We start from the raw sequence: 24007 nt of genomic DNA, 5'->3' as shown, positions 1-24007 counted from the left end.
GTTGGACAACGTCCAAATAACAGTTCAACAGACGTCCTGCGTTGGACCCGCGTAGACAGATTTTGAAACAATTTTTGGATGTCTCAGTGTGAACTATTTTGAAACATTTTTTGGGCTTTTCTGTGAGACGCCTTGCTGTGCTGGAAAATGGCATACGTCGAGCCACTCTAGCGCTCATCGGAATTCTGAAGAGAAAAATCGATTTGAATGCCTGCGGAATTCCGACAAAATTACAAACCCTTAAAAAAGTTATATGACCTCATAAGACAAATCTGAAAGAATCCAAATAAATGTGGAACATTGGCCTCGCTAGACGGTGATCATCGAGTACTCAATATATTTAAGTAAAGAATCTGGCACTCAATAGTCGTTAAAATAGAACTTTATTTCTTTTTATTTCTTGTTAGTGGAGAAAATTCAGGAAAATATTTTTCTCCACTAATGGCACAAAACCTATAACTAAATTTGTTATGGAATTCTTGTTTCGACTTTGCCTCATCGGAATCCGACAATAACTTAATGACAATCCATCGCTAGCTCAGTTCTGGCACTAAGTTAGTATCGGATACTGATATGACAATGTCCAAACGCAAATTCAATAACTAATTTAGTTAACGGTTTTGTGCCCTTAACGCGCAAATGTGGTTTAAAACATTTTTATCGTTAGTGGAGAAAAAAGTTTTTACCTAAATTTTCTTCACTAATTCAAACCAAGTTACGACTTCAATAATTTTCATCAACATAATCAGAGCTCCTTTTCTTGCAGTACATCACGCAGGACTAGGGCTTTGCTCAGAAACACAAATCGTTTTGTTTTCGTTTTGGCAGCTAGTGTCAATTCGGCGCTAGCTTAGTCCCGTCACTAAGTAAGTGTCGGATTCTGATGAGATGAAATCGATACGTAAATTCATTAACTAATTGATATAAATATGCCTGATTGACAAACCACAGCAGATTGCGAATGCCGGAAGTGAAAACAGCTATAGTGATATTCAGTAATGAACTTGAAAGAGGTCGTCGAATTCTGAGCAGAGTTTGCACAGCTCTGGTATGCGTGCAAACTGAAACATGATCCACCACAACACCCGTATTGTTCGGGCATGAATATGCACATTTGAACACTTCTACTACGAAGCGAACTGAAGTACCAACTACGGCCGAATGCAGTTCGAAAATCTGAAGTATGTACCGATATAGTACGTACGAAGCCTGGAGGCCTTGGCTACAAAACCTCGAATAAAGCCTTCAAGTAGCTCAGATCCTCAAAATGTCTCAAACCATTCAAAAAATCACGAATTGCTGAAATCTCTCGTTATTTTTAGAGGAGGCTACTGTGCGACTGTCCACCGGTTTAGCGAACGGTGATAGCTGGGTATTCATCGCTCAAGTATGCGGTCATCATCAACACCACTTTTTCGAAATTTTCTTCTTCTGCCAACAGCCGGCTGCCGGTACGAATAATGGCAGCGCTTTTTTTTCTGTTAAGTGAGTGGGTGGTCATCGGTCGGTTTGTTGGCGGCACTCTTACACTCTTTTGTCGTTTCTATGTACAAATGTGTACTGCTGTTCTATGTCGAGTACCATAGCTTTTTTTTTATTTCTGTCCGTTCGTTCGGTGTCCTCGCACATACATTCCACGAGAAGTAAAACAATTTAACAATAACCGGTGGTGGCGTTCCGACGTTTTGGGACGATCGAGAATAAAAATAGAGTCCCTTTGAGGTTGCCAGTTACGTGCGATGTTGTAGAGGTACCGACGGACACGTAATGGGCTGCTATGTTGATGGGTTGATGGTCAAATGAATGATCGCTGATGCTCCGGGGGTCTGGTATTGGTTAATATGCTGATTGGCGACGGTATGACACTGTGGGTTTTGGGCTAGAGTGCAGGCTGGACACTTCTAAAAATGTATGTTTCCCGGAACAGTGGCTGCGAATGTTTTTTCCCGTAAAAAATAGATGATTTACGATCGGCGGACACAAGGTCCAACGTGCGTCAGTTCGCGCCAGTGGAACGAAAGCAACTAGCAAAGGGCCGGCAGCAAACATCAGAGCGTGGGCTAGGTCTGCCACTGCGGTCGGCGTAACGGATTTTGCTGGGACATTTTCCCAACCTGCTGATGTTTTGGGTGGTTCGGGATCAAGTCGGTGGTTCGATGTGCGATCATAGTAGGTCCCCCTATCTATCGATGTGTGGGTACCGCCGAGGCTTGATCGCTCAAAGGTGACTAGACTCCGAGACACTGCCGAACGCACGTATGACGTGTATGGCGTTTTTCGTAATCCTGCGCCGCCGGTGGTGAAAATGTGCGAAAATCTATGCGAGCGTAAATTCCCGCACATTTCTACCGATTTGTGTGCGTGCTCGGGTCCTATGTACCGCGTGACCAATTGGGTCCCGGTGTGTGTGAGGTACATAGGAAAATATGCTGGTGTGCAACCAAATCGGGAGGCAAATCCCGGGCATTCAACAGGCGATCAAATTGCGCCGTATAAAAAGCAAGTTCCACACATTTTTCGGTTAGAACGGCTTTCGAACGCGTAAGTGATAACATCAAACCTATTCATTTCTTAGAGTCCTACGGGAAGATCAGAGAGAGAGAGGGAGAGAGAGAGACAGGGACATATACCTGCCCGTTTGTGGTTGAGGAGCTGTGTGTGACCCCATTTTGTCGGTGGGGCCTAGTTTTCAGTCGATATTGCATTGATAACGGATTACATCATCGATTGTGTGCAACTTGAGGAATTATTTCGTTGTACGCCTGGATCTGCTGGATTATTGTGGATAAGCTGAGATCTGGTTTTTGCAGGACAATTGTGATTTTTGGCGAAAAAAAACGAATAGTTGTAGAACATTCAAAAAGTGCCTGTTGGGACCTGAAAGTGAAACCGAATTGCGTGATATTATGGACTTTTCACGGTGATAAGTGATTTAGTATGAGAAGTGGCGAAAATGATGTTTCAATCAGTGATAGTAGGCGCTTTTTGATCTACAGTTCAACTCATTCGTGACTTTCGCGAGCGATAATTAATCGCGCGAAAGTGGGACATTACATGAACATTCCTTGCACGTTACATAACTGCAAATCGTGAATTCGTTCTGCCAGTGAATTGTGAATGAGAATCTCTTGCCGTCTAATCTGGCACAGTCGTACGAATGAAATAAAAATTGTTATCCAAAAATAGCTCGACCACGGATTGCCTACGAAGGAACACATACATTCCGAAATTTTCTTGGACAATATTCGCAAAACACTTGGAAAGTGGAGAAGAGTGTTGCGTTCTTACGCGCTCCGTGCACTGTCATGCGTATTCGCGCACACACGTGTGCCGTATACTCTGCGCACGCGCCGGCGCACCGAATTTTCGGATACCGGTCCGAATGTCCGTAACAGGGCAGACACGGCGATGATTGTACCGATCGCGATCGAGCCCGGTTACGTGAATAGATATCACACACTGGCTGCCCCATTTGGGGCTGACCTCCTTCAGAAATAGAAACTTCGAAACGCATCGTCGTGCCGAGCGAGAACCGCGACCCTTCCCCCGCAGGGTTAGGTTGATCTGCTGCCGCTCTTATGTACGTGTGCGTATCTGTGTGTCCGTGTCCTCAACCCCCTTTCGGCTGGGAGCGAGCGAGCGACAGTACATAGACATGAGTCATGCACGGGAGCTAGTACGATCCTTCGTGTTCGGGTAGCACTTCGTGCTTTCGGCTAATCCGTGGCCGCCACTTGATCAATCCGATCGGCAACTGAGCCTGTTCAATTCGACAACGAGTCTCGGCGGTTGTAGATCGTGTCTAGTGATAGGGATCCTTGCTCTCTTTCAAGGCTTGCTAAGAATTCACAATTTGGTTTTAGTTCAGTGGTTGATTAGTTTTAGTTGGTAATTCTACCGTGTTAGCAGTTATTAAGGAAGTGACTTTCCTGAACATTGACTACGAGCGAACCTGAGCTGAATAACTCAGTGAATTTGAAAAACTATATTCCCAGTGACGAGGTAAATCAGTAACCGATAGTGATTGAAGCTTAGTTTTTTCTACAATTTCCAGTAGAACAAATAAGTCAATACTAGCCCTGCACCAAACGATCATAGATAAGAGTGAATTTTCTGAAAAAAATCAATCGATCAAATTGAAATTTTTCCCAACCTACCGTGACTAAGCTCCGAGAAAATTCTACTAGCGATTTTCCACCTTGCCTAACGGATCGAGGAAAGCAGTGGCCATGCAAATAACTCAACCAATCGATGTGCCAGTCTCTCTCTGTTGAGTAAGCAGCGTGCACCATCGTCATCTAGAAACGAAACGATGGACCAGTGTTTGAAATTTGTTGAAAGTTTAAAAATACCTACATCTAGCGCGAAAATTTTCCTTCCCACTGGCTCCGATGCTTCAAATTTGGTCAATTAGATCTAGGCTGACGGGTGAGGAACAGCAGCGTCGGCAGCGGGTGCGCGAGAAAATTCCGACTTGTGCAATCTTGCGCGCGCGGCTCTCTCATTCTGCCTCCCGCTTTCTCTACGGGCGGCTGCTAAAAATAGAAGCCAGTGTGTGTGAGAACCGCTCCGAACGCTGCTGGCTGCGTACTGCTGCGAACGGTCCCACCGGGATTGCATAACCGATTCATTTGCGTGGGATTGAAATTTTTCCTCTTGATGAAGAAATATTTTCCAAATGATAGGTAGCAGTGTGGTTGATCGGGGGAATTTTGATTGCCCTCGGATGCGAGTGAACAGTTGACAAATTTGTGTGGGTTTTTGGGTAGCGCGAGGAATTAGTTTTATAATGATGTTGAAGTAGAAGACTTTTAACCAATCAATATAGAGTTTCAAAATTTTAAAAGTACCGTGATTTTTCAAACGTGTATAATCCCGTTATGCCAAAAGACGAAAATTCTGTACTCTTTTGTCGAAAATAATCGCACTCTTTTCGAATTAAATAAGGTAATGCGTATGACATTTATAAATATTATACTACACAATATTTTCTAAAGTCCGAAATAATTTCTAAACCAACAGCAGCTATAATAACGGTTGGTCTCGCTATACCCAAACCAGTAGCAAAAAGTTCACCACATAGAAATAAAATGCAAATATGAATGTGAGATACCTCTACCAATGATAAGTAGAGGGAACCGACGACAAGATAGGAAAACAGCAGCAGAATCGTGCATAGATGATTGGTCAGTCACCGCTTTAGAAATGTAATGGTAGATTGGCGTGAATTGATTTTGCACATACTTCGGCATCTTTAAAATCAGACATATAACAGTGATGTACCAAATCGGGTCTTTTATAATGTTTGGGAGGAAACCCAAGGTTTTTTCCCGGTTTTTTTTCAGGGAAAGAAAGATTGAATTTTTTGTAATTGTTTGATATTTTAATAATTGAATATGAATACATTGTTATCAACATTTTTATTAGCATTATTTTCATCAAGTTTTGCTTGAATCAGAAAATTCTGATAAGGCTAGGTCGATTTAATCATTGTCTGATCGCTGATCTCACAATTCTTTACAAATTTTCTAGCACGTTCCAAACTAAGTCTATTGCATTTCTTACTGTGAATCCACCGTAACGTATTTCTACTGTTTCTGATACGGTTGATACTGAAAGAATGTGGATTACAATGGGTGAGATTTCCGATTGTGGTACATCCGAATGACGAATGTCTAGACCACTCTCTTTCTGCATATCACTCACCATTATTTTTCACCGAATTAAGTAGGTGTTTACTACATGTTTCGCCAATACCTACCTTATTTCATTAAAAGTGGAACAGCCCAAGCAGGATAAAAAGGGCTTGGACAAAATATACTAGAATGTAAAAATATGGTAAAACTCATGCGTAAAAATCGAACAGGAGCTTTTCGATGTAAGAGACAATTAAAAAAAATTCAATATAAAAACCATAAAAAATAATTATTCATTATCCGACTCTTAATCTTGAATGAAACGTTATACGGATTTTCCTGTGAGCAAATTATACTGGAGGTTCATTTAAATGCCGTTACAACAGGTTCATGTTTGACTGTTTTTTTCGAGTGAGAACTTTCCAAGCGACCCCAGTCACCAAATTTTCTGGCAGAGACCGTTCTGCTAGATTTCTGTCAGTCTTGGTTTGGCAGCCCTGTCATATTTCTGCGCGTATCCTGTCGGGTTAGTTGAGCTAGGGCGAACTCGGTTTCGCTCGCGTTTTCTTGCAAATTTTGACAGGAACCGAGCAAAACTCTGGCATAACTCGGACATAAACTGTGCAAAGATCCTGGCAATTCCTACCTGGTAGAATTTAACACGAATCGAGCAAAAATTCTGACAAAGATGTGACAGGAATCATACAGAGATCTTGGCCGTACATTTATGGCTGGATACTGGATAAAAGTGAGCAGCTTCTGTCAGAAACGGTTGTTCCATTTGAGCGAATTCTTTGCCAGAATTCTCGCGCAAAAAGCTCGAAGAAACTCTGCCAGCATCAATTTCGCTTTGCTCAACTTTTGCTAACTTTCTGCTTGTCACGGTGACTGGGACTCTTAGGCTGAAGTAACTATGTCCGATTTTTACTCTTGATTTTAATATTCGATTTTTACATTCTAAGATATTTGAAGTAGGCTTTGCAAATCATGTGAATGAAAATGCTAAGTTCTCAAAAAACATTAAATGAACATCATAAATTCGATAAAACGAAAAAAATGTTTCGGTCAGGTTAGGTAAACCAGGTTAAAACCCAAAAATAAAAACACCAAAAGATGGATTTTTTCCCAGCAGCACATCACTGGCCATATCGAAAATCACATTGAAGGTGGGGTAATTTCGGATGACAACTCAACCCCGAGTAAAACTTATACACGGATGCATATGGAAATTCGGCAAAAACTGGCGCTTGGAGTTTCATTAGGAATTCCAAATGATTTTTGGTTGATTTCCAGCTGGAATGGTTACGAATCAACAGGTTTCAGAATCGATTGTTAAATTTGAATTAAAATACTATCAAAATTAATTCAGGATGCAGAACCAAATCGACAGTATATTCTACGTTAATCCGGTTATGTCCGCCACAAAAATCACCGGCCTTTTTTGTTCAAATAATATTAATTTTTAGGTTAGATTGAAAACAAACCACACAATTTATCCATCACATTACCTCTCCGTCTCTCTCTCCTCTTTCCAACTCGAAAATAAATTTTTAGATTAAGGTATAAGAATTGTTTAATGTCAGTTCCGATGCAAATCATAGATTTGAATGTGCTAAAAAGAGTGAACCTAATAACAATTGGAATCAGTAAAAATTGTTGACTAACAACAGGTTAAAGCCGTTTCTACAAGAAATATAATTCAACATCGAGAGACGAGACAAATTTCTCAACGGCTTACCAATCTCATTTTCTTCTATTGGATTTGATCTTTTCGACAATAGTTCTCCAATTCACCTGGTCCATGGTCAATTACCTCGAATCATCCACCGCTCGTAAAATCCTGCAACAAAGGAACGAAGCTAGTTCACCATTTCAGATGTCACTGGACGAGGCTCAAGCAGCAACTCCGCTCGATATTTCGCCAACATTTCAGTAACGTCTTTTTGAAGAAATCTTAACTGATAATGAGATCCCCGAAGCTGTTAGTGTCGTTCCTCTACGTTTTCTAATTCCCAATAAAGTTCAACCGGAAATGAGCCGTAACTCTGGCTGGTTCTAGTTAACATTCCAGCTCCAGTGACACAACCGATTCTAACTATAACTAACTTCGGTTTATTTTTCGGCTGAACCTTACTGGGTTGGCTCTCACCGTATAACCACAACCGCTACAGTCAGCAGAACACTTTCTAAGCTGAAGTTATCGGCTAGTCCAGATCCTGATGGAATTCCATCTGGCGCAATGAAAAATTGCTCAAATAGTCTCCAGCTTTCGCCTTCAATGCTTTTCAAGCACTCTGTGCTGTCAGAAAGTTTACCTGATTTATGAAAAAATCCTACTTTTTCCTAGTGTTCAAGAAAGCAACCGAAAGCGCGTTATTTCGAACTATCGCGGAATAGCTGCATTATGTGCTGTGTCTAAGCCAGCGGTTTTCTTGGATTGCTGCAGACCCTCACGGATAAACATCGATTTTGTGTACTATCAATATGTTATTGTCGGTTTGTTAGGTCTTCGCGGATTCCCAGCAACGACTTCACAAACATAGTAAGCTACACAACTTTAATCAGGCAATGTTTGCAAGAACGACTACAAATAGATGCCATATACTTCATCGCAGCCTTTGACAAAATTAATCACCAGAAAACAGTTTCCAAGTTATTTTCTTGATTGACTTCACTCGTACCTAACCGAACGTGAAAAGCTCAAGAGTCCCTTAAGGTAGTCATCTCGGATCATTTACATTTTTGCTCTATTTAAACGACTGCATGAAACTTGCGTTTGCTGACGATTTCAAGCTATTCAACCTTATCAGGAATTCCAAGGACGCAGAATTCTTGCAGTCCCAGATGCACGTATTAACCACATTGGTGCTATGCAAGCAGCCAAGTGTTCGGATATATCTTGCACTCGCAAACAGACGAAAGCGAATTTCGACTACAATATCTCACAAAGGGCTCTCAAGGAGGAATCATCTGTTAAAGATTTTGAAGCCTACTAAGATCCCAAAATAAACTTCATTTCGCACTTTTTCAACCGCAATGGAGGGACCCACTGATCATATCGAGCGCTTTAGATCACCGTAAGCTTATTGAACTCGATCTGCTCTCTATACCGCGGGATGATTTGAAAGCAGTTTTCATTGCCGATATGCCACAATCTCGAAGCAACTGCTCCGAACTTTTACAACTGTTGGATGTTTAGATTATATTCATCGTCGTAATCCGTCATTTTGTCGCATTCCGGTAGCCAAAACAAGATACGGTTATAACGGACCTTTCGCCAGTATGTGTCACTTTTTCAAAAGCTGTTCCAGTGTTTTCGACTTTCATTTGACCCGTAATATTGCCAAGAAACCGTTTCTGAGCTTGCGTTATCTTGCTAGCTGTCTAGTTTAGTGCTAATTTTCCTAGTTACTAAGATAATGCTGCAATTAATAAGTGGAGAAATGTATCATTTGGATTAATGTTATCTGTTATAAAAGATGAGGAGGTTGTATGCCTGCTGGAGAGCAAATTAAAACAATATTCAGCTCCAGAGGGCTTTTCTCTGCTCCCAAATAAACAAATCCTGCTCCGATTGATCCGATCATCTAGCTCCTCTTCGTTTTGTAACCTCCCACTTCAAAGTGTATACTTTTCCAGAGGAATCCTGATCAGTATTCTAGAAACGCATCCTGCCCATCGCACACGTCCAACTTTAGCTACTTACTGGAAATTGAAATGTTTCTCATCAAGTTAAAGTTGATGGCGATGGTAGTTGATTCTCCGGAAAGGTAGTCGCAGTTGGAAGTTATTCCGTGGAGCTCGAATTATAGAGCAGTCCACTCCGGTAGAACTTACTATATAACGAAACAAAGAAGGCTCTAGAAAAGATGTTAAGAATGTCGAGGTGTATTAACTGACAACGGTTTTCGTAGCCCGGCAGTTGAAATGTAGTTCACCATGGAAGATGTCAAAGACAGTAGAGTGGCTCATCTTATGCCAATTTTCAGCATGGCACTTTTTGTGTTCTTTTTGTATGCAAATTTGTATGGGAAATGGGTTATTTGCATCTCCGCTCATACAAATCGTTATTTCACTCAAATTGAATAATTCAATCCTATAAAAAATTGAAGAGTGTAGTTAATAACTTTACCCCAAACTATAGCTTGTTAGGAGTTTTATTACGCTTTTTGACAGAAGGCTCAAACGAAGTGCAGAATTTTTTTGTTTCCGTCAATACTGCAAATGGTCCAATATTTCAATCCCAAATATCTTACAACATGTTCAACAAAGATTGGGAAGGTTCTCAGTGATGTGCTATCTAATTGCAGTACTTACATAACGGATTTTGTTTAATAATAGTTCCATGAGTTTTGAGTTTAAGTGACTATAAGTTGGAGGGAATTGGTCTTTCGACCTGAATTCTCACCTCAAAATATAGCGTTAGGAATACCCGGGAAGAGATTTCTTTACGTGTCAGTTGTAACGGATTCTACTTCTCCATATTACGACATGCATACTGACATTCGCTCAGGTAGAGTATGAGATAATAGGTCATGTAGCCTAACCTCTATATAGTCATTTATCATATAAACAGGAATCTTAATTCTAACGTTTCCATTTTCAACCACTTGTTTGAAATTGTTCTGCAAAACGAACCGTTCGGCTTGGGCTAACATGTTCAATGAAAGCAAAACTGCATTGCGAAGATGAAGGTACTGAAGGTAGGTGACTTCCGTATGCCTAAACCTATCACCATCTGACAGAAGGTATCCACTTCACGAAAAGTCGGTCGTATTGCACAAAATTTTAAATCAATGACCGCGGTATTGGGTCAAATGGCACTCTACTGAACTAATCCAGCGTCCAATTCGTTCCACCATCTTTTATTGTTGTTAATATTTGTCAGCTCTTAGCTGCCTGCCATATTTTCTCTTCTACAGCATCCGGCATCATTTGGGCATCCATGTTTGAACTAATAAGTTTACAATAAACATTCGAACGAATACCTATTAAAACACTAGCGCCACTACACCAGCATATCCTAACGAGTGACCGACATATTTCCAAGTCACTATTTGATCAGCTGATAATTCAGTCAAACCCCGTAAGAAGTGATATCCCAATTATCTTCGGAAAGATTATTGAATTTTATACAACTTCAATGCTCGCGATAAACGACTGTTCTCACTGATCAAACCGTCCTGTTCTTTCTGGACAGGCGTTGGACAATTTTGAAACAGCACTTGACTAGAGGTCACTAATTAGAATTCGAACTGGAAGAAAGCGATCAAAAATCGTACGTATTCAAAATAGAAATTCGTCAAATTTTTGCTTTGTTGGATAAGTTAAATGCTCCTTGACCTATCTCTTACTAAAGGCACCCTAGTTTAAATGTGTAAATTTGAAGACTTTGTTAACACGAAGATTTAGAAGACAAGTAAGCGATTTGTGGACTTTCTGGAAAAGCGGGAGCTTAAAATGTGCCCTCGCAGACGATGACTCCAGTGAGGACCTCTAAGTTCGGTGATGTTCTGATTGCAGACGATTGCACACAGTATAATCACAGAACACAGTCGTCCATCTTCAGCATTCAACTTGTGTAAAATATCTAACGGTTTCGAAAGTAGTTGGGATATCCAAACCTGTCGTTGACAGCGGTTATTCCTCTACCCAGTCAAACTAGTCCAGAACCGGTTCGGATTTCCAGCTCAAATGCATCAACCGATAGAGTCGGAATCGGTTGTTTTCTTTGAGCAAGATTCCATACTGAATCCATTCAGATTTCGAACCGGTTCCAGAATGGATTTGACGGATAGTTGGGATAGGTTGGTGTGGCGGCGCTAGTGTTTATCGAATATTAATTCAAATGTTTACACACGTTTTCTAAATATTTTTGTTCGATCATGGATGTCTGTTCTCTGTGGTATGATTCTTCAATGACAGTGATTGACTCTTCCTGAAATATTTCTAGAAATGAATTTTTTTACGAGTCTCACTGCAAAATAACTCAAAATGCGATCTGTGGAATACCCATCTCCGGTAGACGTTAATGCAACAATGAGGAGGCAGATTGAGATGGTTTACTTCCTGAAAAAAAATGATGAAAAATATGTTTATCAAATCTTTGAAAGTGCTTGACGCAAGAAAATAAAATCGACACAGATCTTTCATTAGGGCCTAAGTCGCAATGTACTCAAATGGAGAAAAATCAGTTTCAATATTCGGCGAAGGTTTTCTAAATGTAGTTTTTATTGTAGGTATAAATTACTTTATGACCGTGTTTTTCCGGAAGCATTTTTCGTTAAACCTTATGACAATATAACAAAGAATTTAATTCCTATGTTCTTTTAGTGGGTAGAAACTAAAAAAATGCTTACGCCCAATTTGCATCCCAGTCGTGATTTCGCCCTTCAGCAACCACCATTTGCGGAAGGGCTAAACCGTGTACATAATTTTTAGAAGGGCGCGGTAAATGGGCTAAACTGACTCTGTCTTGCTGGGTAGGGCTGGGTAAATGGGCGAGCTTGACAGTATACTTTTTAATAGGGCTCAGCAAATGGGCGCATAGAAACCCAATGTAAAAGAAAGGGCGCGTGAATCTTTTCTTCAAATTTCATGAAAATATCGAAATATTCGAATGTTTATGTGCAACAACTATCGAGTAGACATGATCATAGTAGATATTGCTGATCATTTATATAACAGAGCCACCGTTTATTCTTTTATTTGTGAATAATAACCGTACGCCCGCTTCTGTCTAAAAATGTAAGTTTGGCCTTTATATTCCATATGAGAAGAAGGGCGTAAGTCGAAATCTCGAAGAAAATGCATGTTTCGCCGTTTTGTTTTCTTTAATTATACATCGAACTAAAAACCATTTTAACTAATTTTCACCTCAATCTTGTAGTATTTTTGTTGCATAATGTCGTAATAGCGAAAACGCAGTTTGTTTACATATGCGATTAAGGCCCTAATGAAAAATCTATGTCGAAATACAGATTCACTGATTTATTCAGTAAACCAAAGAAAAACTTTAAAAAAAGTGAATCGGTTCAACTGAACGATTCTGGCAGCGTCGGAATTTGGACGGTTGCCAGCTTTTTCTTCGAGCGGGAATCAGCAGAACTCTGCCAAAATATTGAAAAAAGTGCAATGATTCACACCCACCAACAAGCCCAAAAAAAATATTTCAAAATTGTTCAACACGGGTCTGCGTTGAACGATTATTTGGATGTCATGCAACGTTGGTCCAACAGACGTCCTTCATAGAATTATTTTGAAAACAACAATTCTTAGGGGGTAGGCAGTTCATTTTTCGGCTTCTTACTCAAATATGGCTTGAAAGCGATTTGAAGAACGAACAAACGGAAAATAGTACCAGCCGTAGTGTAGTTGGAGCTCAGTTGAATGACGCTAAAGTGTCTAGATTTGCCTTTTACTCAGGTGTAACTAGTTTAGAGACACATGGAATATATTACAAATCTAAAAAAGTAAAATATTGTGGAATTGAGAAAGAATTTTGCTGTACTTACTGAATTTAAGTGGAAAAGAATGTCCAAAGCTCTTGGTAGCGCTATTTTAAAATTATGACCTCTGGCTGCATTATGCCCGAACGAATACACAATAAAGCCAGTTGGGCTCTAATTCGAGCTGGCTTGGTAGCTGATGAATATTTTCTGCAATATAATGTGCACTGGTTTTTAACTGTTTGGGATAAGCAATAGATCATCGGAACTGACACAAACAAACATTCTTTTAAAGCTTCTTTAAATCTCTTCAAAAGCACTGCGATTAATAATTCTCTCTTTCTCTCATTCTCTCTCTCAACAGGAAGGCAACTACGGGCTGAAGCAAAATTCTCTCAAACTAAATTAACGTGTCTCTTATTAGCCCCCGTCTCATTTCGAATTAAAACAAGCTCAAAATGCCGAAGCCAGTCGTCCAAGTCGGCGATGATCCCGATCCAAGCGAGTGGCTGTTCGTCTCGCTCGAACAGAAGCGTATCGATCAAAGCAAGCCGTACGATGCCAAGAAGGCTTGCTGGGTTCCGGATGAGAAGGAGGGCTACGTGCTGGGTGAAATCAAGGCCACCAAGGGTGATCTTGTCACCGTAGGCCTGCCCGGCGGTGAGGTAATGCATCGCTTCGATACTTTCCTAAACACAAACATATCCAGCACAGTTACGCGAGTATCAAACGGAAAGCGCACAGCGATGTTACAAATGAAGGAAGATTAGGCGACACATGGCGAATACACGGAAGGGTCGTTCCTGTCGTAGATTTAGCTTCCGTCGGATAGCTGATCCCTTGGGACAGCTCATCGTTGACATTTAGCTAAACTCCGGCATGATCGGGTCTACCACTGTAACACTACACAATTTACACTGTACATTTTTTCCCATTTCACACTAGCAGGAAAGGACCATTAAGATGGATCTGGTCTCGCAAGTGAATCCTCCCAAGTTCGAAAAAGTTGAAGATATGGCCGATTTGACTTTCCTAAACGAAGCTTCCGTCCTGCACAACTTGCGCCAACGATACTGCTGCAAACTGATCTATGTAAGTGGCTGACGACGCGACTAACTGCTCTTCTCTCTTTTCTTCCATTTCCTACCACTGTATATGCCAAATTGTTGGCTTGGTGATGATTATGATGATGTTGTAAACCCACATTCGGGGTACTTTTGATCGCGACCTGCAGACCAAGGATTTCAAGAAGGATTTGGTCGGCCAGGTCAATCCCCCCAAATACGAGAAATGCGAGGATATGTCCAACTTGACATATCTTAATGATGCATCTGTGTTGCATAACTTGAGAGAGCGATATAGGGCCAAGCTGATCTACGTAAGTATCCGGCTTTGACGGTGAGCACTAATCCGCTAACTCCGCCCACCATCGGACCCTCCACTAAACCAACCTAAAACCTTTAAACCGACAATCATATCAATTCCTAACCAAACTCATTGAACGATTCTCCATTCCAACATCTAATACCGACCCGGAACACTCCCCATCCCCCTCACATCAGTAGCTTTTGCGATCGCGAAACCTCCTCGAAAAAGGACAAGTCACGCAAAACGCACCTGGCACAACCCCTTTGGTTCATCTTGTGGAAAATTGTATCACCCCAGAGAACCCGGCACAAGACGGCCGCGGACTCAACGAGCACCAACCACTGCACCTTAAACATACACCAAAACTCGAGGAATCGATTCAATCAGCTCTCATCACAGTTCGCTCTAAATTCAAACTCGGAACGGTCCGAGCTCATCCGCAATCACTGTTTACTGTACTATAGTGTGGTAGCGTAGAACAAAATCTATTTGGAAACCGGGTCCCGGACCGACAAAAACATGGACAAATGTGTAGTCCGGGACTGTATTCTGTATTTTGAATGATGTGTTAATTTCAGCCGCAAAAAGCCAGTCGCCGACGCCATAAGTAATTACGCTTCCCTATCATTCCACAGACCTACTCCGGCTTGTTCTGCGTTGTCATCAATCCTTACAAGCGTTGGCCGCTGTACACCATGCGTGTCGCCAAGATGTACCGTGGTAAGCGTCGTGCTGAAGTGCCGCCCCATCTGTTCGCCGTGTCTGACGGTGCCTACGTTAACATGTTGACCAACCACGAGAACCAGTCTATGTTGATTACCGGTGAGTCTGGTGCCGGAAAGACTGAGAACACGAAGAAGGTCATTGCGTACTTTGCCACCATTGGTGCCTCCGGAAAGAAGGACGAGAATGCCGAGAAGAAGGGCTCCCTGGAAGATCAGGTCGTCCAAACCAATCCCGTCCTTGAGGCCTTCGGTAACGCCAAGACCGTCCGTAACGATAACTCTTCTCGTTTCGTAAGTTGCTTGAAAACGGCTTGAATCTTTAGAAAACACTAATCCGTTCCATCTCGTTCATCTCTCAACCCTAGGGTAAATTCATCCGTATCCACTTTACCGGATCGGGTAAGCTGGCTGGTGCTGATATTGAGACCTACCTGCTGGAGAAGGCCCGTGTCATTTCCCAGCAGACTCTGGAGCGTTCTTACCATATCTTCTACCAAATCATGTCCGGTTCCGTCAAGGGCCTGAAAGGTAATATAATCGGACAAGTGGTAATCGGCCACTACTTACGATTGACAGACGGACGAACTAGACTCTCGAATAGGCACAAGACTTTGAACTTGGACAATTTCTTCCTTTCTCTTTTACATTCACTCTGACCCGTAGACCCTTAGACTAGTGAGTAGAACCTCCGTGACGGCAATTTGGAAATTGCACCGCGACACTTTTGTTTTTGTTTTGTTTGAATATCATCGCACAGCACGACTTTTCCTTCCGATTCGGAACATGGTAGGAAAAGTGTACGTTGTGGCCCTGAACTGATACCACATTCCACTATCACCACCACAAATACCAACAGAACCGTACAACTAATCATTGATTTTTGTGATAAACTCAACCAGAAAAGTGTCTTCTGAGTAACAACATTTACGACTACATGGTTATTGCCCAGGGCAAAACCACCATTCCATCCGTTGATGACGCTGAAGAAATGCAGCTGACCGATGTAAGATTTCGGTTCCGTCGTCTACGTGTTTGGCGGATTGCATCCAGTGTTTTCAATTTTAGTTTTTTGTTTTGATTTTCAACACGAAATAGAATAGTAGTAAATAACAAACTAACCAGTTGTATGAACGTGTCCGTGATCATTTAACCCGTAACTAACTCCAGCATTCCTAATCATTTGAAACCGTCCAAGTAACGAAAGGTTCGGATAATTTTTAATTGATGTTCCAAAAAGAGACACAGAAGTTCGGATAACAAAAGAAATCAAAAGCAGATCTCTTATGCGAGCTGTTCGTTGCTTGGGACAGGTAGATCCATGTCGAGCAGATTCCATTGGATTTTGTTTGTAGACTAGTATAACCATGTGTAACACTCCGACGACTCCAGCAGCCAACAATCTACCAACGAATCAATCAACCAACCAACCATAACATACCGCCAATCCTCGTAATTTTGGCGGGCCACCTCGTCCCAACGAACGAGGCCTACTAGCCATTTCGGACATTTTGCAGGCAGTTTAAGGAAAACTGACCGAACTAACAGAACAACAATTCACCCTGTCATGCACGGTCCGATAATTGATCGACACACTCACGAATTCGTCACCGCTTGCTCTGTTATTCGCACCTGTGTTGTTCAAATGTACACATACACACATGTAGCGAACGTAGTGAAGCATCAGAATCCGTGCGTGCTGCTTCGGTCGGTAGACAACACACTAAATCCGCGCACGGAAACAGCGAAAGGAAGTTTATTCGATTCGTTCGAGAAAACAGTTTAGTGTGTATGGGCTCAATCATTAGGATATAGTTAAATGTTTTTTTTTTCCATTTATTAGAACCATTTCGCTATGGTGAATTCAACATTTTTTCGTGGCGTTTATTCAGAGCAGTTCATAACTGGATTTACGGGAGCTTGAGTTTTTAAAATCATTAGATGTTATATAGAAGGAAGATATAAAATATCACAGAGCTCGGGATGTTGTAAGAAAAACGTCGATTTATTTCTTAAGCATTCAAGGCCTAAAGGCAGCGGTACAATAAATTGACAGCTATGAAAAATCTGCTATACCGATGAATTTTGATTTATGGTTAGGGTCGAATTGTCAAAATAAACTACAACCGAATCGATACCAGCCGAGCGGAAATCAAAGGAGTCAACAAAAGAGAAAACTTTTCACTTTTGTTGAACGTCACCATCTGTGCTAGGCATGTATCGACTTACCCGGATATTCATCTCACAGGTTTGTTTTGACAGTTTGTTTTCCAACCCTTATCATAAATTTATCGGGATTCAAGCTCAACCCATTCCGGAACCGGTTCGGAATTTTGAATTGATTCGCCTATTACGATTAGTATATCGCATGAGATGTATATCCAGGACTCAACCGGTCGCCGAAAAACGTCATAAACATCGGACATCTGGCAACCGGCGGCATATGAACTGCTCTACAATGCGCTCTAGGCTAGGTGCACCAGCCACCAAGCACATGTAGGGGGTGTTTTCCGATCAGAACAATCAGCCGAATTCACCCCCGGAAACTCGCTTTTCGTTATAGTTTCAGTCAATTTTCTACAAGCTTACCCCCTCATCTGACCGACTCTGGTCAGACGCGTAGAACCTAACCCAAGCTGTCCAATATCCATTTATCGGACGTGGACTACTGTTTGTGCTTCTTTTTTGTATATTTTATTTATTTTAAATTTGATCTCATTCAAATGAGCGGAGTTCTAATCTAGAACGAAATGACCAGCTCAATTATAAACAATTGAGCGAGGTTTGACGGTTTGACCTGACAATCGTGAATCACCAATGCACCGCAATCATCCCCATCCATGCACCGTTTGTGTTTAGTGTGTACACAAAAAAAATTGGCTCAGCAGAATAAATGCGATTAAATTCACTTTTATATTCAACATTCTAGAAAGCGGTTCTTGTGGGAATGTTTTGAAAACAGAAAAATTCTTCAATGTGGAATTAAATTTTTGAGTTTTAGAATATTTTTCAGTTACGTAAACAAAAATTTGAAGGCAAATTACAAGCTGACCAATGGTTCCCTAAACGCATTTCTGTCTTTTTACTCGGAAAATGTGGTATCTTCCACACACGCAGTATAGCTGGGTATTTTAGCAATCACAAGATAACATTTTCAGACTATAGTAGAACTGATGAGGCCACCTTTTAAACATTTAGTCTCTTCGATTTTTGATATATTCCATTCTTCTAAATCGGAAATATTTTAAAAATCAGCAGTTCTGTTTATAGAAAAATAAAATAATAGAGATTAACTCCTAATAATAATCTGCATAATAGAATTCAATAACCCACATAACTGTAAAAATTCCTATGTGCCTATTTTACCAATTTTACTACAACTGCAGATCGCTTTCTAGACAAGAAATTTTTGTAATATATTTGACATTTTATATTCACTAATATGCTAGAATGTCCAACTCGAGAACCAGAGAGCGTCGTATCATTTCTGTCCAAACGGTTAACGGAAGTTCCCCTCAATATAGGATCCTTAAAAATCTTTCTTGTCGAAACAGTTATATCTTAGATCGTTAGGACGTTATTCCTATATTTATAAAATCACTTCGTTAGAGCAGAACGAAGAAAATTTATTGAATTTTTGATTTTGACAATAAATTGTTCCTAGGGTATTCAAACCCAGTTTTGATCGACAACATTCCCGTAAAACACTTTTCCAGTATTTTCTTTTTAAATATATTTTAAGCAATGAGAATAAATCACTCATCGTTGCACAATATTTAGTTTTTGGAATAAGTTTTAATTTTAATTTTAAATTAAAACTTAATAGTTTTAAAAACGAAGCCATCCAATTTTTTGTACACTCCATTCTTAGTATTAAGCTCAATTTTCAGTTCAACTCAGAAGTTAAATCTGTGATCGGGTCGAGCCGTAGCCAACTTATAACATGCAATAATGACGACTATCCCATGATACCAAGAACATTAGTTACACCACTCCACTATCAAATTCGAAAGGAAGCTCAACAGGAAAATATCAAGATAACGGGTATATAAATTACGAAAATCGTGGCCAAGATCCTGGATTCATGAATATAAATCACATTAATTGTGACTAAAACATCAAAAACCGTGATTATGATCCTGAAATCATGAATATGAATCAGCCTACTCGTGACTAAAATACACGAAAGGAATACAAAAAATCATGAAGTGTTTTGCGATTTTTTCTTTCTCTCGAAAATTTGAATTAATTCGTGCCATTTATTTCTGCACCAACTTCTGCCTATGCTACCTTTTATTTGCTGATTGAAAGACCATTCTTAGCCCTATTTCAATTCTGCTCGTGTTAAGGATTGATAATACTCTAACAAATTTCGATTTAGATCGAAATTCGGTCAGTTTTATGGGAGTCATCCCTCTATCAATCTACACCATTATCATGGTTCCACTGTTGCTTATTGCTGTGCCAAAACTAGCCAAAAATTTGACGTTGTTTCATCTGGTCACAGCTGCAGATTTCCTGCCAGATCATGAGCTTGCTAAGCTGACATTACGTAAGTTCGGCTTGAAACATTTTAACGATACGGCATCAACCAAGCTTCCCGCGTTTAGGACAAAAGAAGTCATCATTATAGTTCGAAAACCCGGTGATTCTTATACAAATATGACGTTGATCAGACAATACAACGAGACAATTTAGCATTTTTCGGCTTCTTGCTATATGGGAAGCAGTCAAGAGCGAACCAAAAGGAAATTAAACGCAGGAACTAATGCTAGATTGGTCGTACTCGATGGCGTATGGCTGAATAATATCGTGAATTTTAGAAAGAATTCACAATATCACATTAATAATCATAAGCTGCTGACTGGATACTTTTTAACTGGTCCATTTTTTAGTTGGACCTACACTGGTTGGACTATTGTCTAACTAAAAAACAGCTGATTGCCAAGATTTGATGCTAAATTCACATCAATAAACAAACTGAAAATAGATGCATTTACACTACTAATATCCCCTTTGGCTAGATTTTGAAATTTGTCAGTTGTTGCAACTAGTCAACTTCTAGGGAAAGATATGCGAAGACGTCATATTGATCTAGTGAATCTGCCAAATTTTTGAGACAACCGATACACAGCTTTTACAAATGGAATAAAAGGTTCCCTGTTTGTCTATTTTTTTCTCCGCACATCTCTGATTATGAGGATAACTAGTTCCCACTAACGAATACAGCTCGTTTGATGGACAGAGGTGGTGGTCTAACCAACGCGACAGATTACGACTGCATAATTCCACTACTAGTTGGGTTCTTCGCGATATAGCAGGACTTAACCAGGAACAAGAATATGAATACTCGCTGGACGGAAAAACACTAGCCACAAAACTTAAATTCACCTTACAAATGAAAAAAATAGTATCTACTCGGGCCCTTATTATTCTCTCGAATCAAAACTCGTCGAAATGTCAATTGACAATAGGTTCATCCGGAGTGTTCATTTGTGTTTACATTTTGCTAGCGTTGCCAATTTTATTTTGATTCCACCACCAAATATGGCTACGTCACTATCGATTTCGCTACCGCTAAGTCGGATATGAACTAGGGATAGCCCCTATTTTTATATAAGCCGTGGAAAAATAGTGGATCACAGGTTTGCTTCCTTCCGACGACGAGTCGAGTCATGGTCCTTAGACCTCGGCAACCTTTAAATATAAAGGGTATCGGATGATTACCGGAAGTTTCTTAAAACATAATCTGAGCAATAAAATTTTTATGGCAACGCTGCAGCTCGCTATTGAACAATAATTTCACCACCTGGGCGTCAGTTTGATGCTACAGAATGAACTTTGTTTACATTCAACGAGTTGTGATTCGAGCCCACAACATCTTGCCGGAAGCGATCGAGTCAGTTAGCCACTAACGTCAATTAACGATCGATAATCAATCCTTTGAAAGCAGTGGCAACTACACTGTCACCAACGATATACATTTTTTGTGACCTAACAAAAAAAAGCTTGACTGATAGTAGTGTAGCTAAATTTCGAATGACAAGTTACGGCGTGTTGCCAGTATCTAGTTTAACTTGCCTAGCCGCCCTTTCGTTTACTGAGATATCAGTGCGCATATTTCAAACGTCAGATAACTCCAATTAGGAAAATGGCCGGTTAGCGAAATCGATTAACTGTCTTGGATCAATTTTCAGGCTCCCTAGCTCGCAGTCATCGAGCTATAATATGAGGGTTATATATTCAAAACACAAAGTAAAATTATATTACCTATTCTTGAATTCATGTTCATGAGCTAGGCGTTGAGTAAAAATCAGCCAACAGTTAAAATGTTTTTAATGGGATTGGCAGAGGTAGAAGTGTGAATTTTCACTTCAAAACTAAAATTAACTTACCTGAACGTACATTCCTACTAGGTCATCGTGTTGATGTATATCCAGAAGGAATAAAACCACTTCGCTTTTACTTGGTTCCTAGAGCTCTTGCCAAGTTTTGCGGAAATCTGATCTTCTAAAAATGGAGGAACATTATAATGCGTGCATTATTTGTATTATTATAATAACCTTACCTCGTATTTGGTTTTTTCATAAATCTGACGATACGCGAGCGTACAGCTTTTTTTCACCCAACATGAAGTTAAAAGTTTGCACTCCGAACTGAGTCGTTGGGTAGAAAAACTTAAACTCAGCAGTAAAAATCATTTAACAATTGCAATCAATACCATCTACTTACTATTAAGTTTTAACGTTACCTTTGAGTTCTTTTCCGGTAAAGTGTACATGTCCTTTGAAATGAAAGTAACATAGAAGCCGTTTTTGTAAACATTCCAACACTCCTTTCACTATTCATCGAAGCAGTAATAATGAAAGGTTGCAAACTCTTCCTGCAGTCATAAATAGCTTACCCAATTGTCCGATGTCTTAGATTTGTTCAATACTTGCCCTTCTTGCACTGTAGAATACTGGTACTGATAATGATCCATAGTGGAATTTCACGTAGGTTTCCGATCGATTTTTTTATATCAAATTACGTTTCTGATTCTTATAAATGGGAAGATTCAAACGTTCCATAGCACGATGAACATTTGACTTAGAAGTACAGTTTTCTCACTTATTCTTCCATTTCGTCAACTTTCTTAGTGACATTTTGGCTTCTGTACTCCGTTTGTATACAAAATGTTGACGTTGTATTGCGAAAAGTCCACGCATTATGAAACAAACTGTTGGAAACGATTAAACAGCTAGTACAGGTACTACCCGGTCAAACCAATTCTGAATTTGATTCGAAATCGTGAATGGAGCCTGAATGGAATCCAACTCAAATGCAACAATCGATTTCGAAACCGATTCAATCGTAATCGGTTTTTGCATTTGAGCTGGAATCCATACTGACTTCATTCGGAATTCCGAACCGGTTCGGCAATGGGTTTAACTAACTGGGAACTAAAAGTAAACAACAGGACGCAGCCATAAAAATTAACAGATTGTCAATTCCCCCTAAGAATGGTTGGTTTCGAATTCGTCCAATGAAGGACGTTCGTAGAACCAACGTTGGACGACGTACAAATAACCGTTCAACAGACGTCCATCGTTGGACTCGTGTTCAATGATTTTGCAATAATTTTTTGTGCTTCTCAGTGGGTTGTTGTGAAATCGCAGCGGTTTCTGACTACGACCACACTTTCTAGGACACTGTTTGAGCGGAATATTTCGGTTGTAGGCCGAATAATCATTGAAATAGTGCGGCATTCGGCCGAATAGAATAAACAAATGGCTATATATCAGGCTCTACCCGCTGGATAGAGAAATTTCTGAAATCAGAGTAGAACTGGAAATACAGTCCCCACTAAACCAACCGTGCATTCATCATCATTCCCATGTAAACATAGACCCACCCCGACCTCAATGATTCTTTCAACCGGACCGTACAGGAAGTACCCAAATGAAATGTCACCTGCAAATTAATTCAATTTGGTGTAACCCCTCAACCACCCTGCAGAAATGTGTTCCCTGTCCAACAACATCTATGACTACCACATTGTATCGCAAGGAAAAATCACTGTCGCGAGTATCGACGATGCGGAAGAAATGCAGCTCACCGATGTAAGAATCGGCTATAAATTTGGACAATGAACTGATTGTTGCTTCTTGTCCACCGACTGGCTAGATCAGCGATAAGAAAAAAAACATACAAACATCAACATTACAACTTTACACTAACTATCATAATCATAACGATATTCTAACCGTAAAGTACCAATTGTTTCTTTCCAACCTTTGAAATGCATACATTTTGATACGGTCCCAAAAACAAACGGGCAGAGCTGACGATGCTCAGTACGCGCATTAGCGACTATCCAACGATCACCCAGGGTAAGACACGTATCCCGGGCGTAAACGATGCGGAAGAACTAGAAATTTTGGATGTAAGTTTGGTTACCGCACCCGCGTGATTTTCCAACCTACCAAACACGATCAATCAATATTATTCCTTGTACAGAGAGCAATGATAAAACAAAACAACAACAAAAAACAGTTCTCCACTGATTCGATTTGTAAAAACAAAAAAAAATAAATCCCGAAATGAGAGACCTGCGTGCCACTGTAGTCGAATAGAAAGCTGGGAGTGTATCACCACCGCCAATTGGACTGTCAAAATGTATGAATTTTTGGTCAAACAGCCACTAACCCCCTCTAGCGGATATACCTTGCTTGAACGCTCCTAGCCGTTTCTTAATCTATCACACTTTGCTATTCGTTTGTATTTGTTGTGTGTGTATTTTGTCGTGTTCTAGCTGCTCCAAAATAACAGAGCAAATGCACTCGCAGCACTA

General features: G+C 40.4%; 1 protein-coding gene across 3 annotated transcripts; it reads left to right on the top strand.

Moving 5' to 3' along the window:
- Positions 1–2517: 2517 nt before the first annotated feature.
- Positions 2518–23323, top strand: LOC131678968 (myosin heavy chain, muscle-like). Of its 3 annotated transcripts, none has more exons than XM_058959459.1 (6): positions 2518–2541; positions 13449–13749; positions 14319–14462; positions 15088–15468; positions 15543–15705; positions 16077–16270. In XM_058959459.1, the coding sequence occupies exons 2-6, from the start codon at positions 13543–13545 to the stop codon at positions 16253–16255; spliced, it is 1074 nt and encodes a 357-aa protein (XP_058815442.1). In that variant the 5' UTR covers positions 2518–2541; positions 13449–13542; the 3' UTR covers positions 16256–16270. The 3 variants fall into 3 exon arrangements, with proteins under 3 accessions (XP_058815442.1, XP_058815441.1, XP_058815444.1); XM_058959458.1 differs by lacking the exon at positions 2518–2541 and adding an exon at positions 3757–4002; XM_058959461.1 differs by lacking the exons at positions 2518–2541; positions 16077–16270 and adding exons at positions 3758–4002; positions 23173–23323.
- The last annotated feature ends 684 nt before the right edge of the window (positions 23324–24007 follow it).

The sequence above is a fragment of the Topomyia yanbarensis genome, chromosome 2 (assembly GCF_030247195.1).
Source record: "Topomyia yanbarensis strain Yona2022 chromosome 2, ASM3024719v1, whole genome shotgun sequence".
Taxonomy (NCBI): Eukaryota; Metazoa; Arthropoda; class Insecta; order Diptera; family Culicidae; genus Topomyia; species Topomyia yanbarensis.
The sequence above is the reverse complement of the archived record's forward strand: the minus strand, read 5'-3'. Positions and strand labels throughout refer to the sequence as shown.

Excerpts from the sequence above, each read along its gene's own strand:
- LOC131678968 (XM_058959459.1), top strand. The coding sequence starts at position 13,543 with ATGCCGAAGCCAGTCGTCCAAGTCGGCGATGATCCCGATCCAAGCGAG. Across the intron at positions 14,463-15,087 it reads ATAGGGCCAAGCTGATCTAC|ACCTACTCCGGCTTGTTCTG; the intron begins GTAAGTATCCGG and ends ATCATTCCACAG. Across the intron at positions 15,706-16,076 it reads TTCCGTCAAGGGCCTGAAAG|AAAAGTGTCTTCTGAGTAAC; the intron begins GTAATATAATCG and ends AAACTCAACCAG.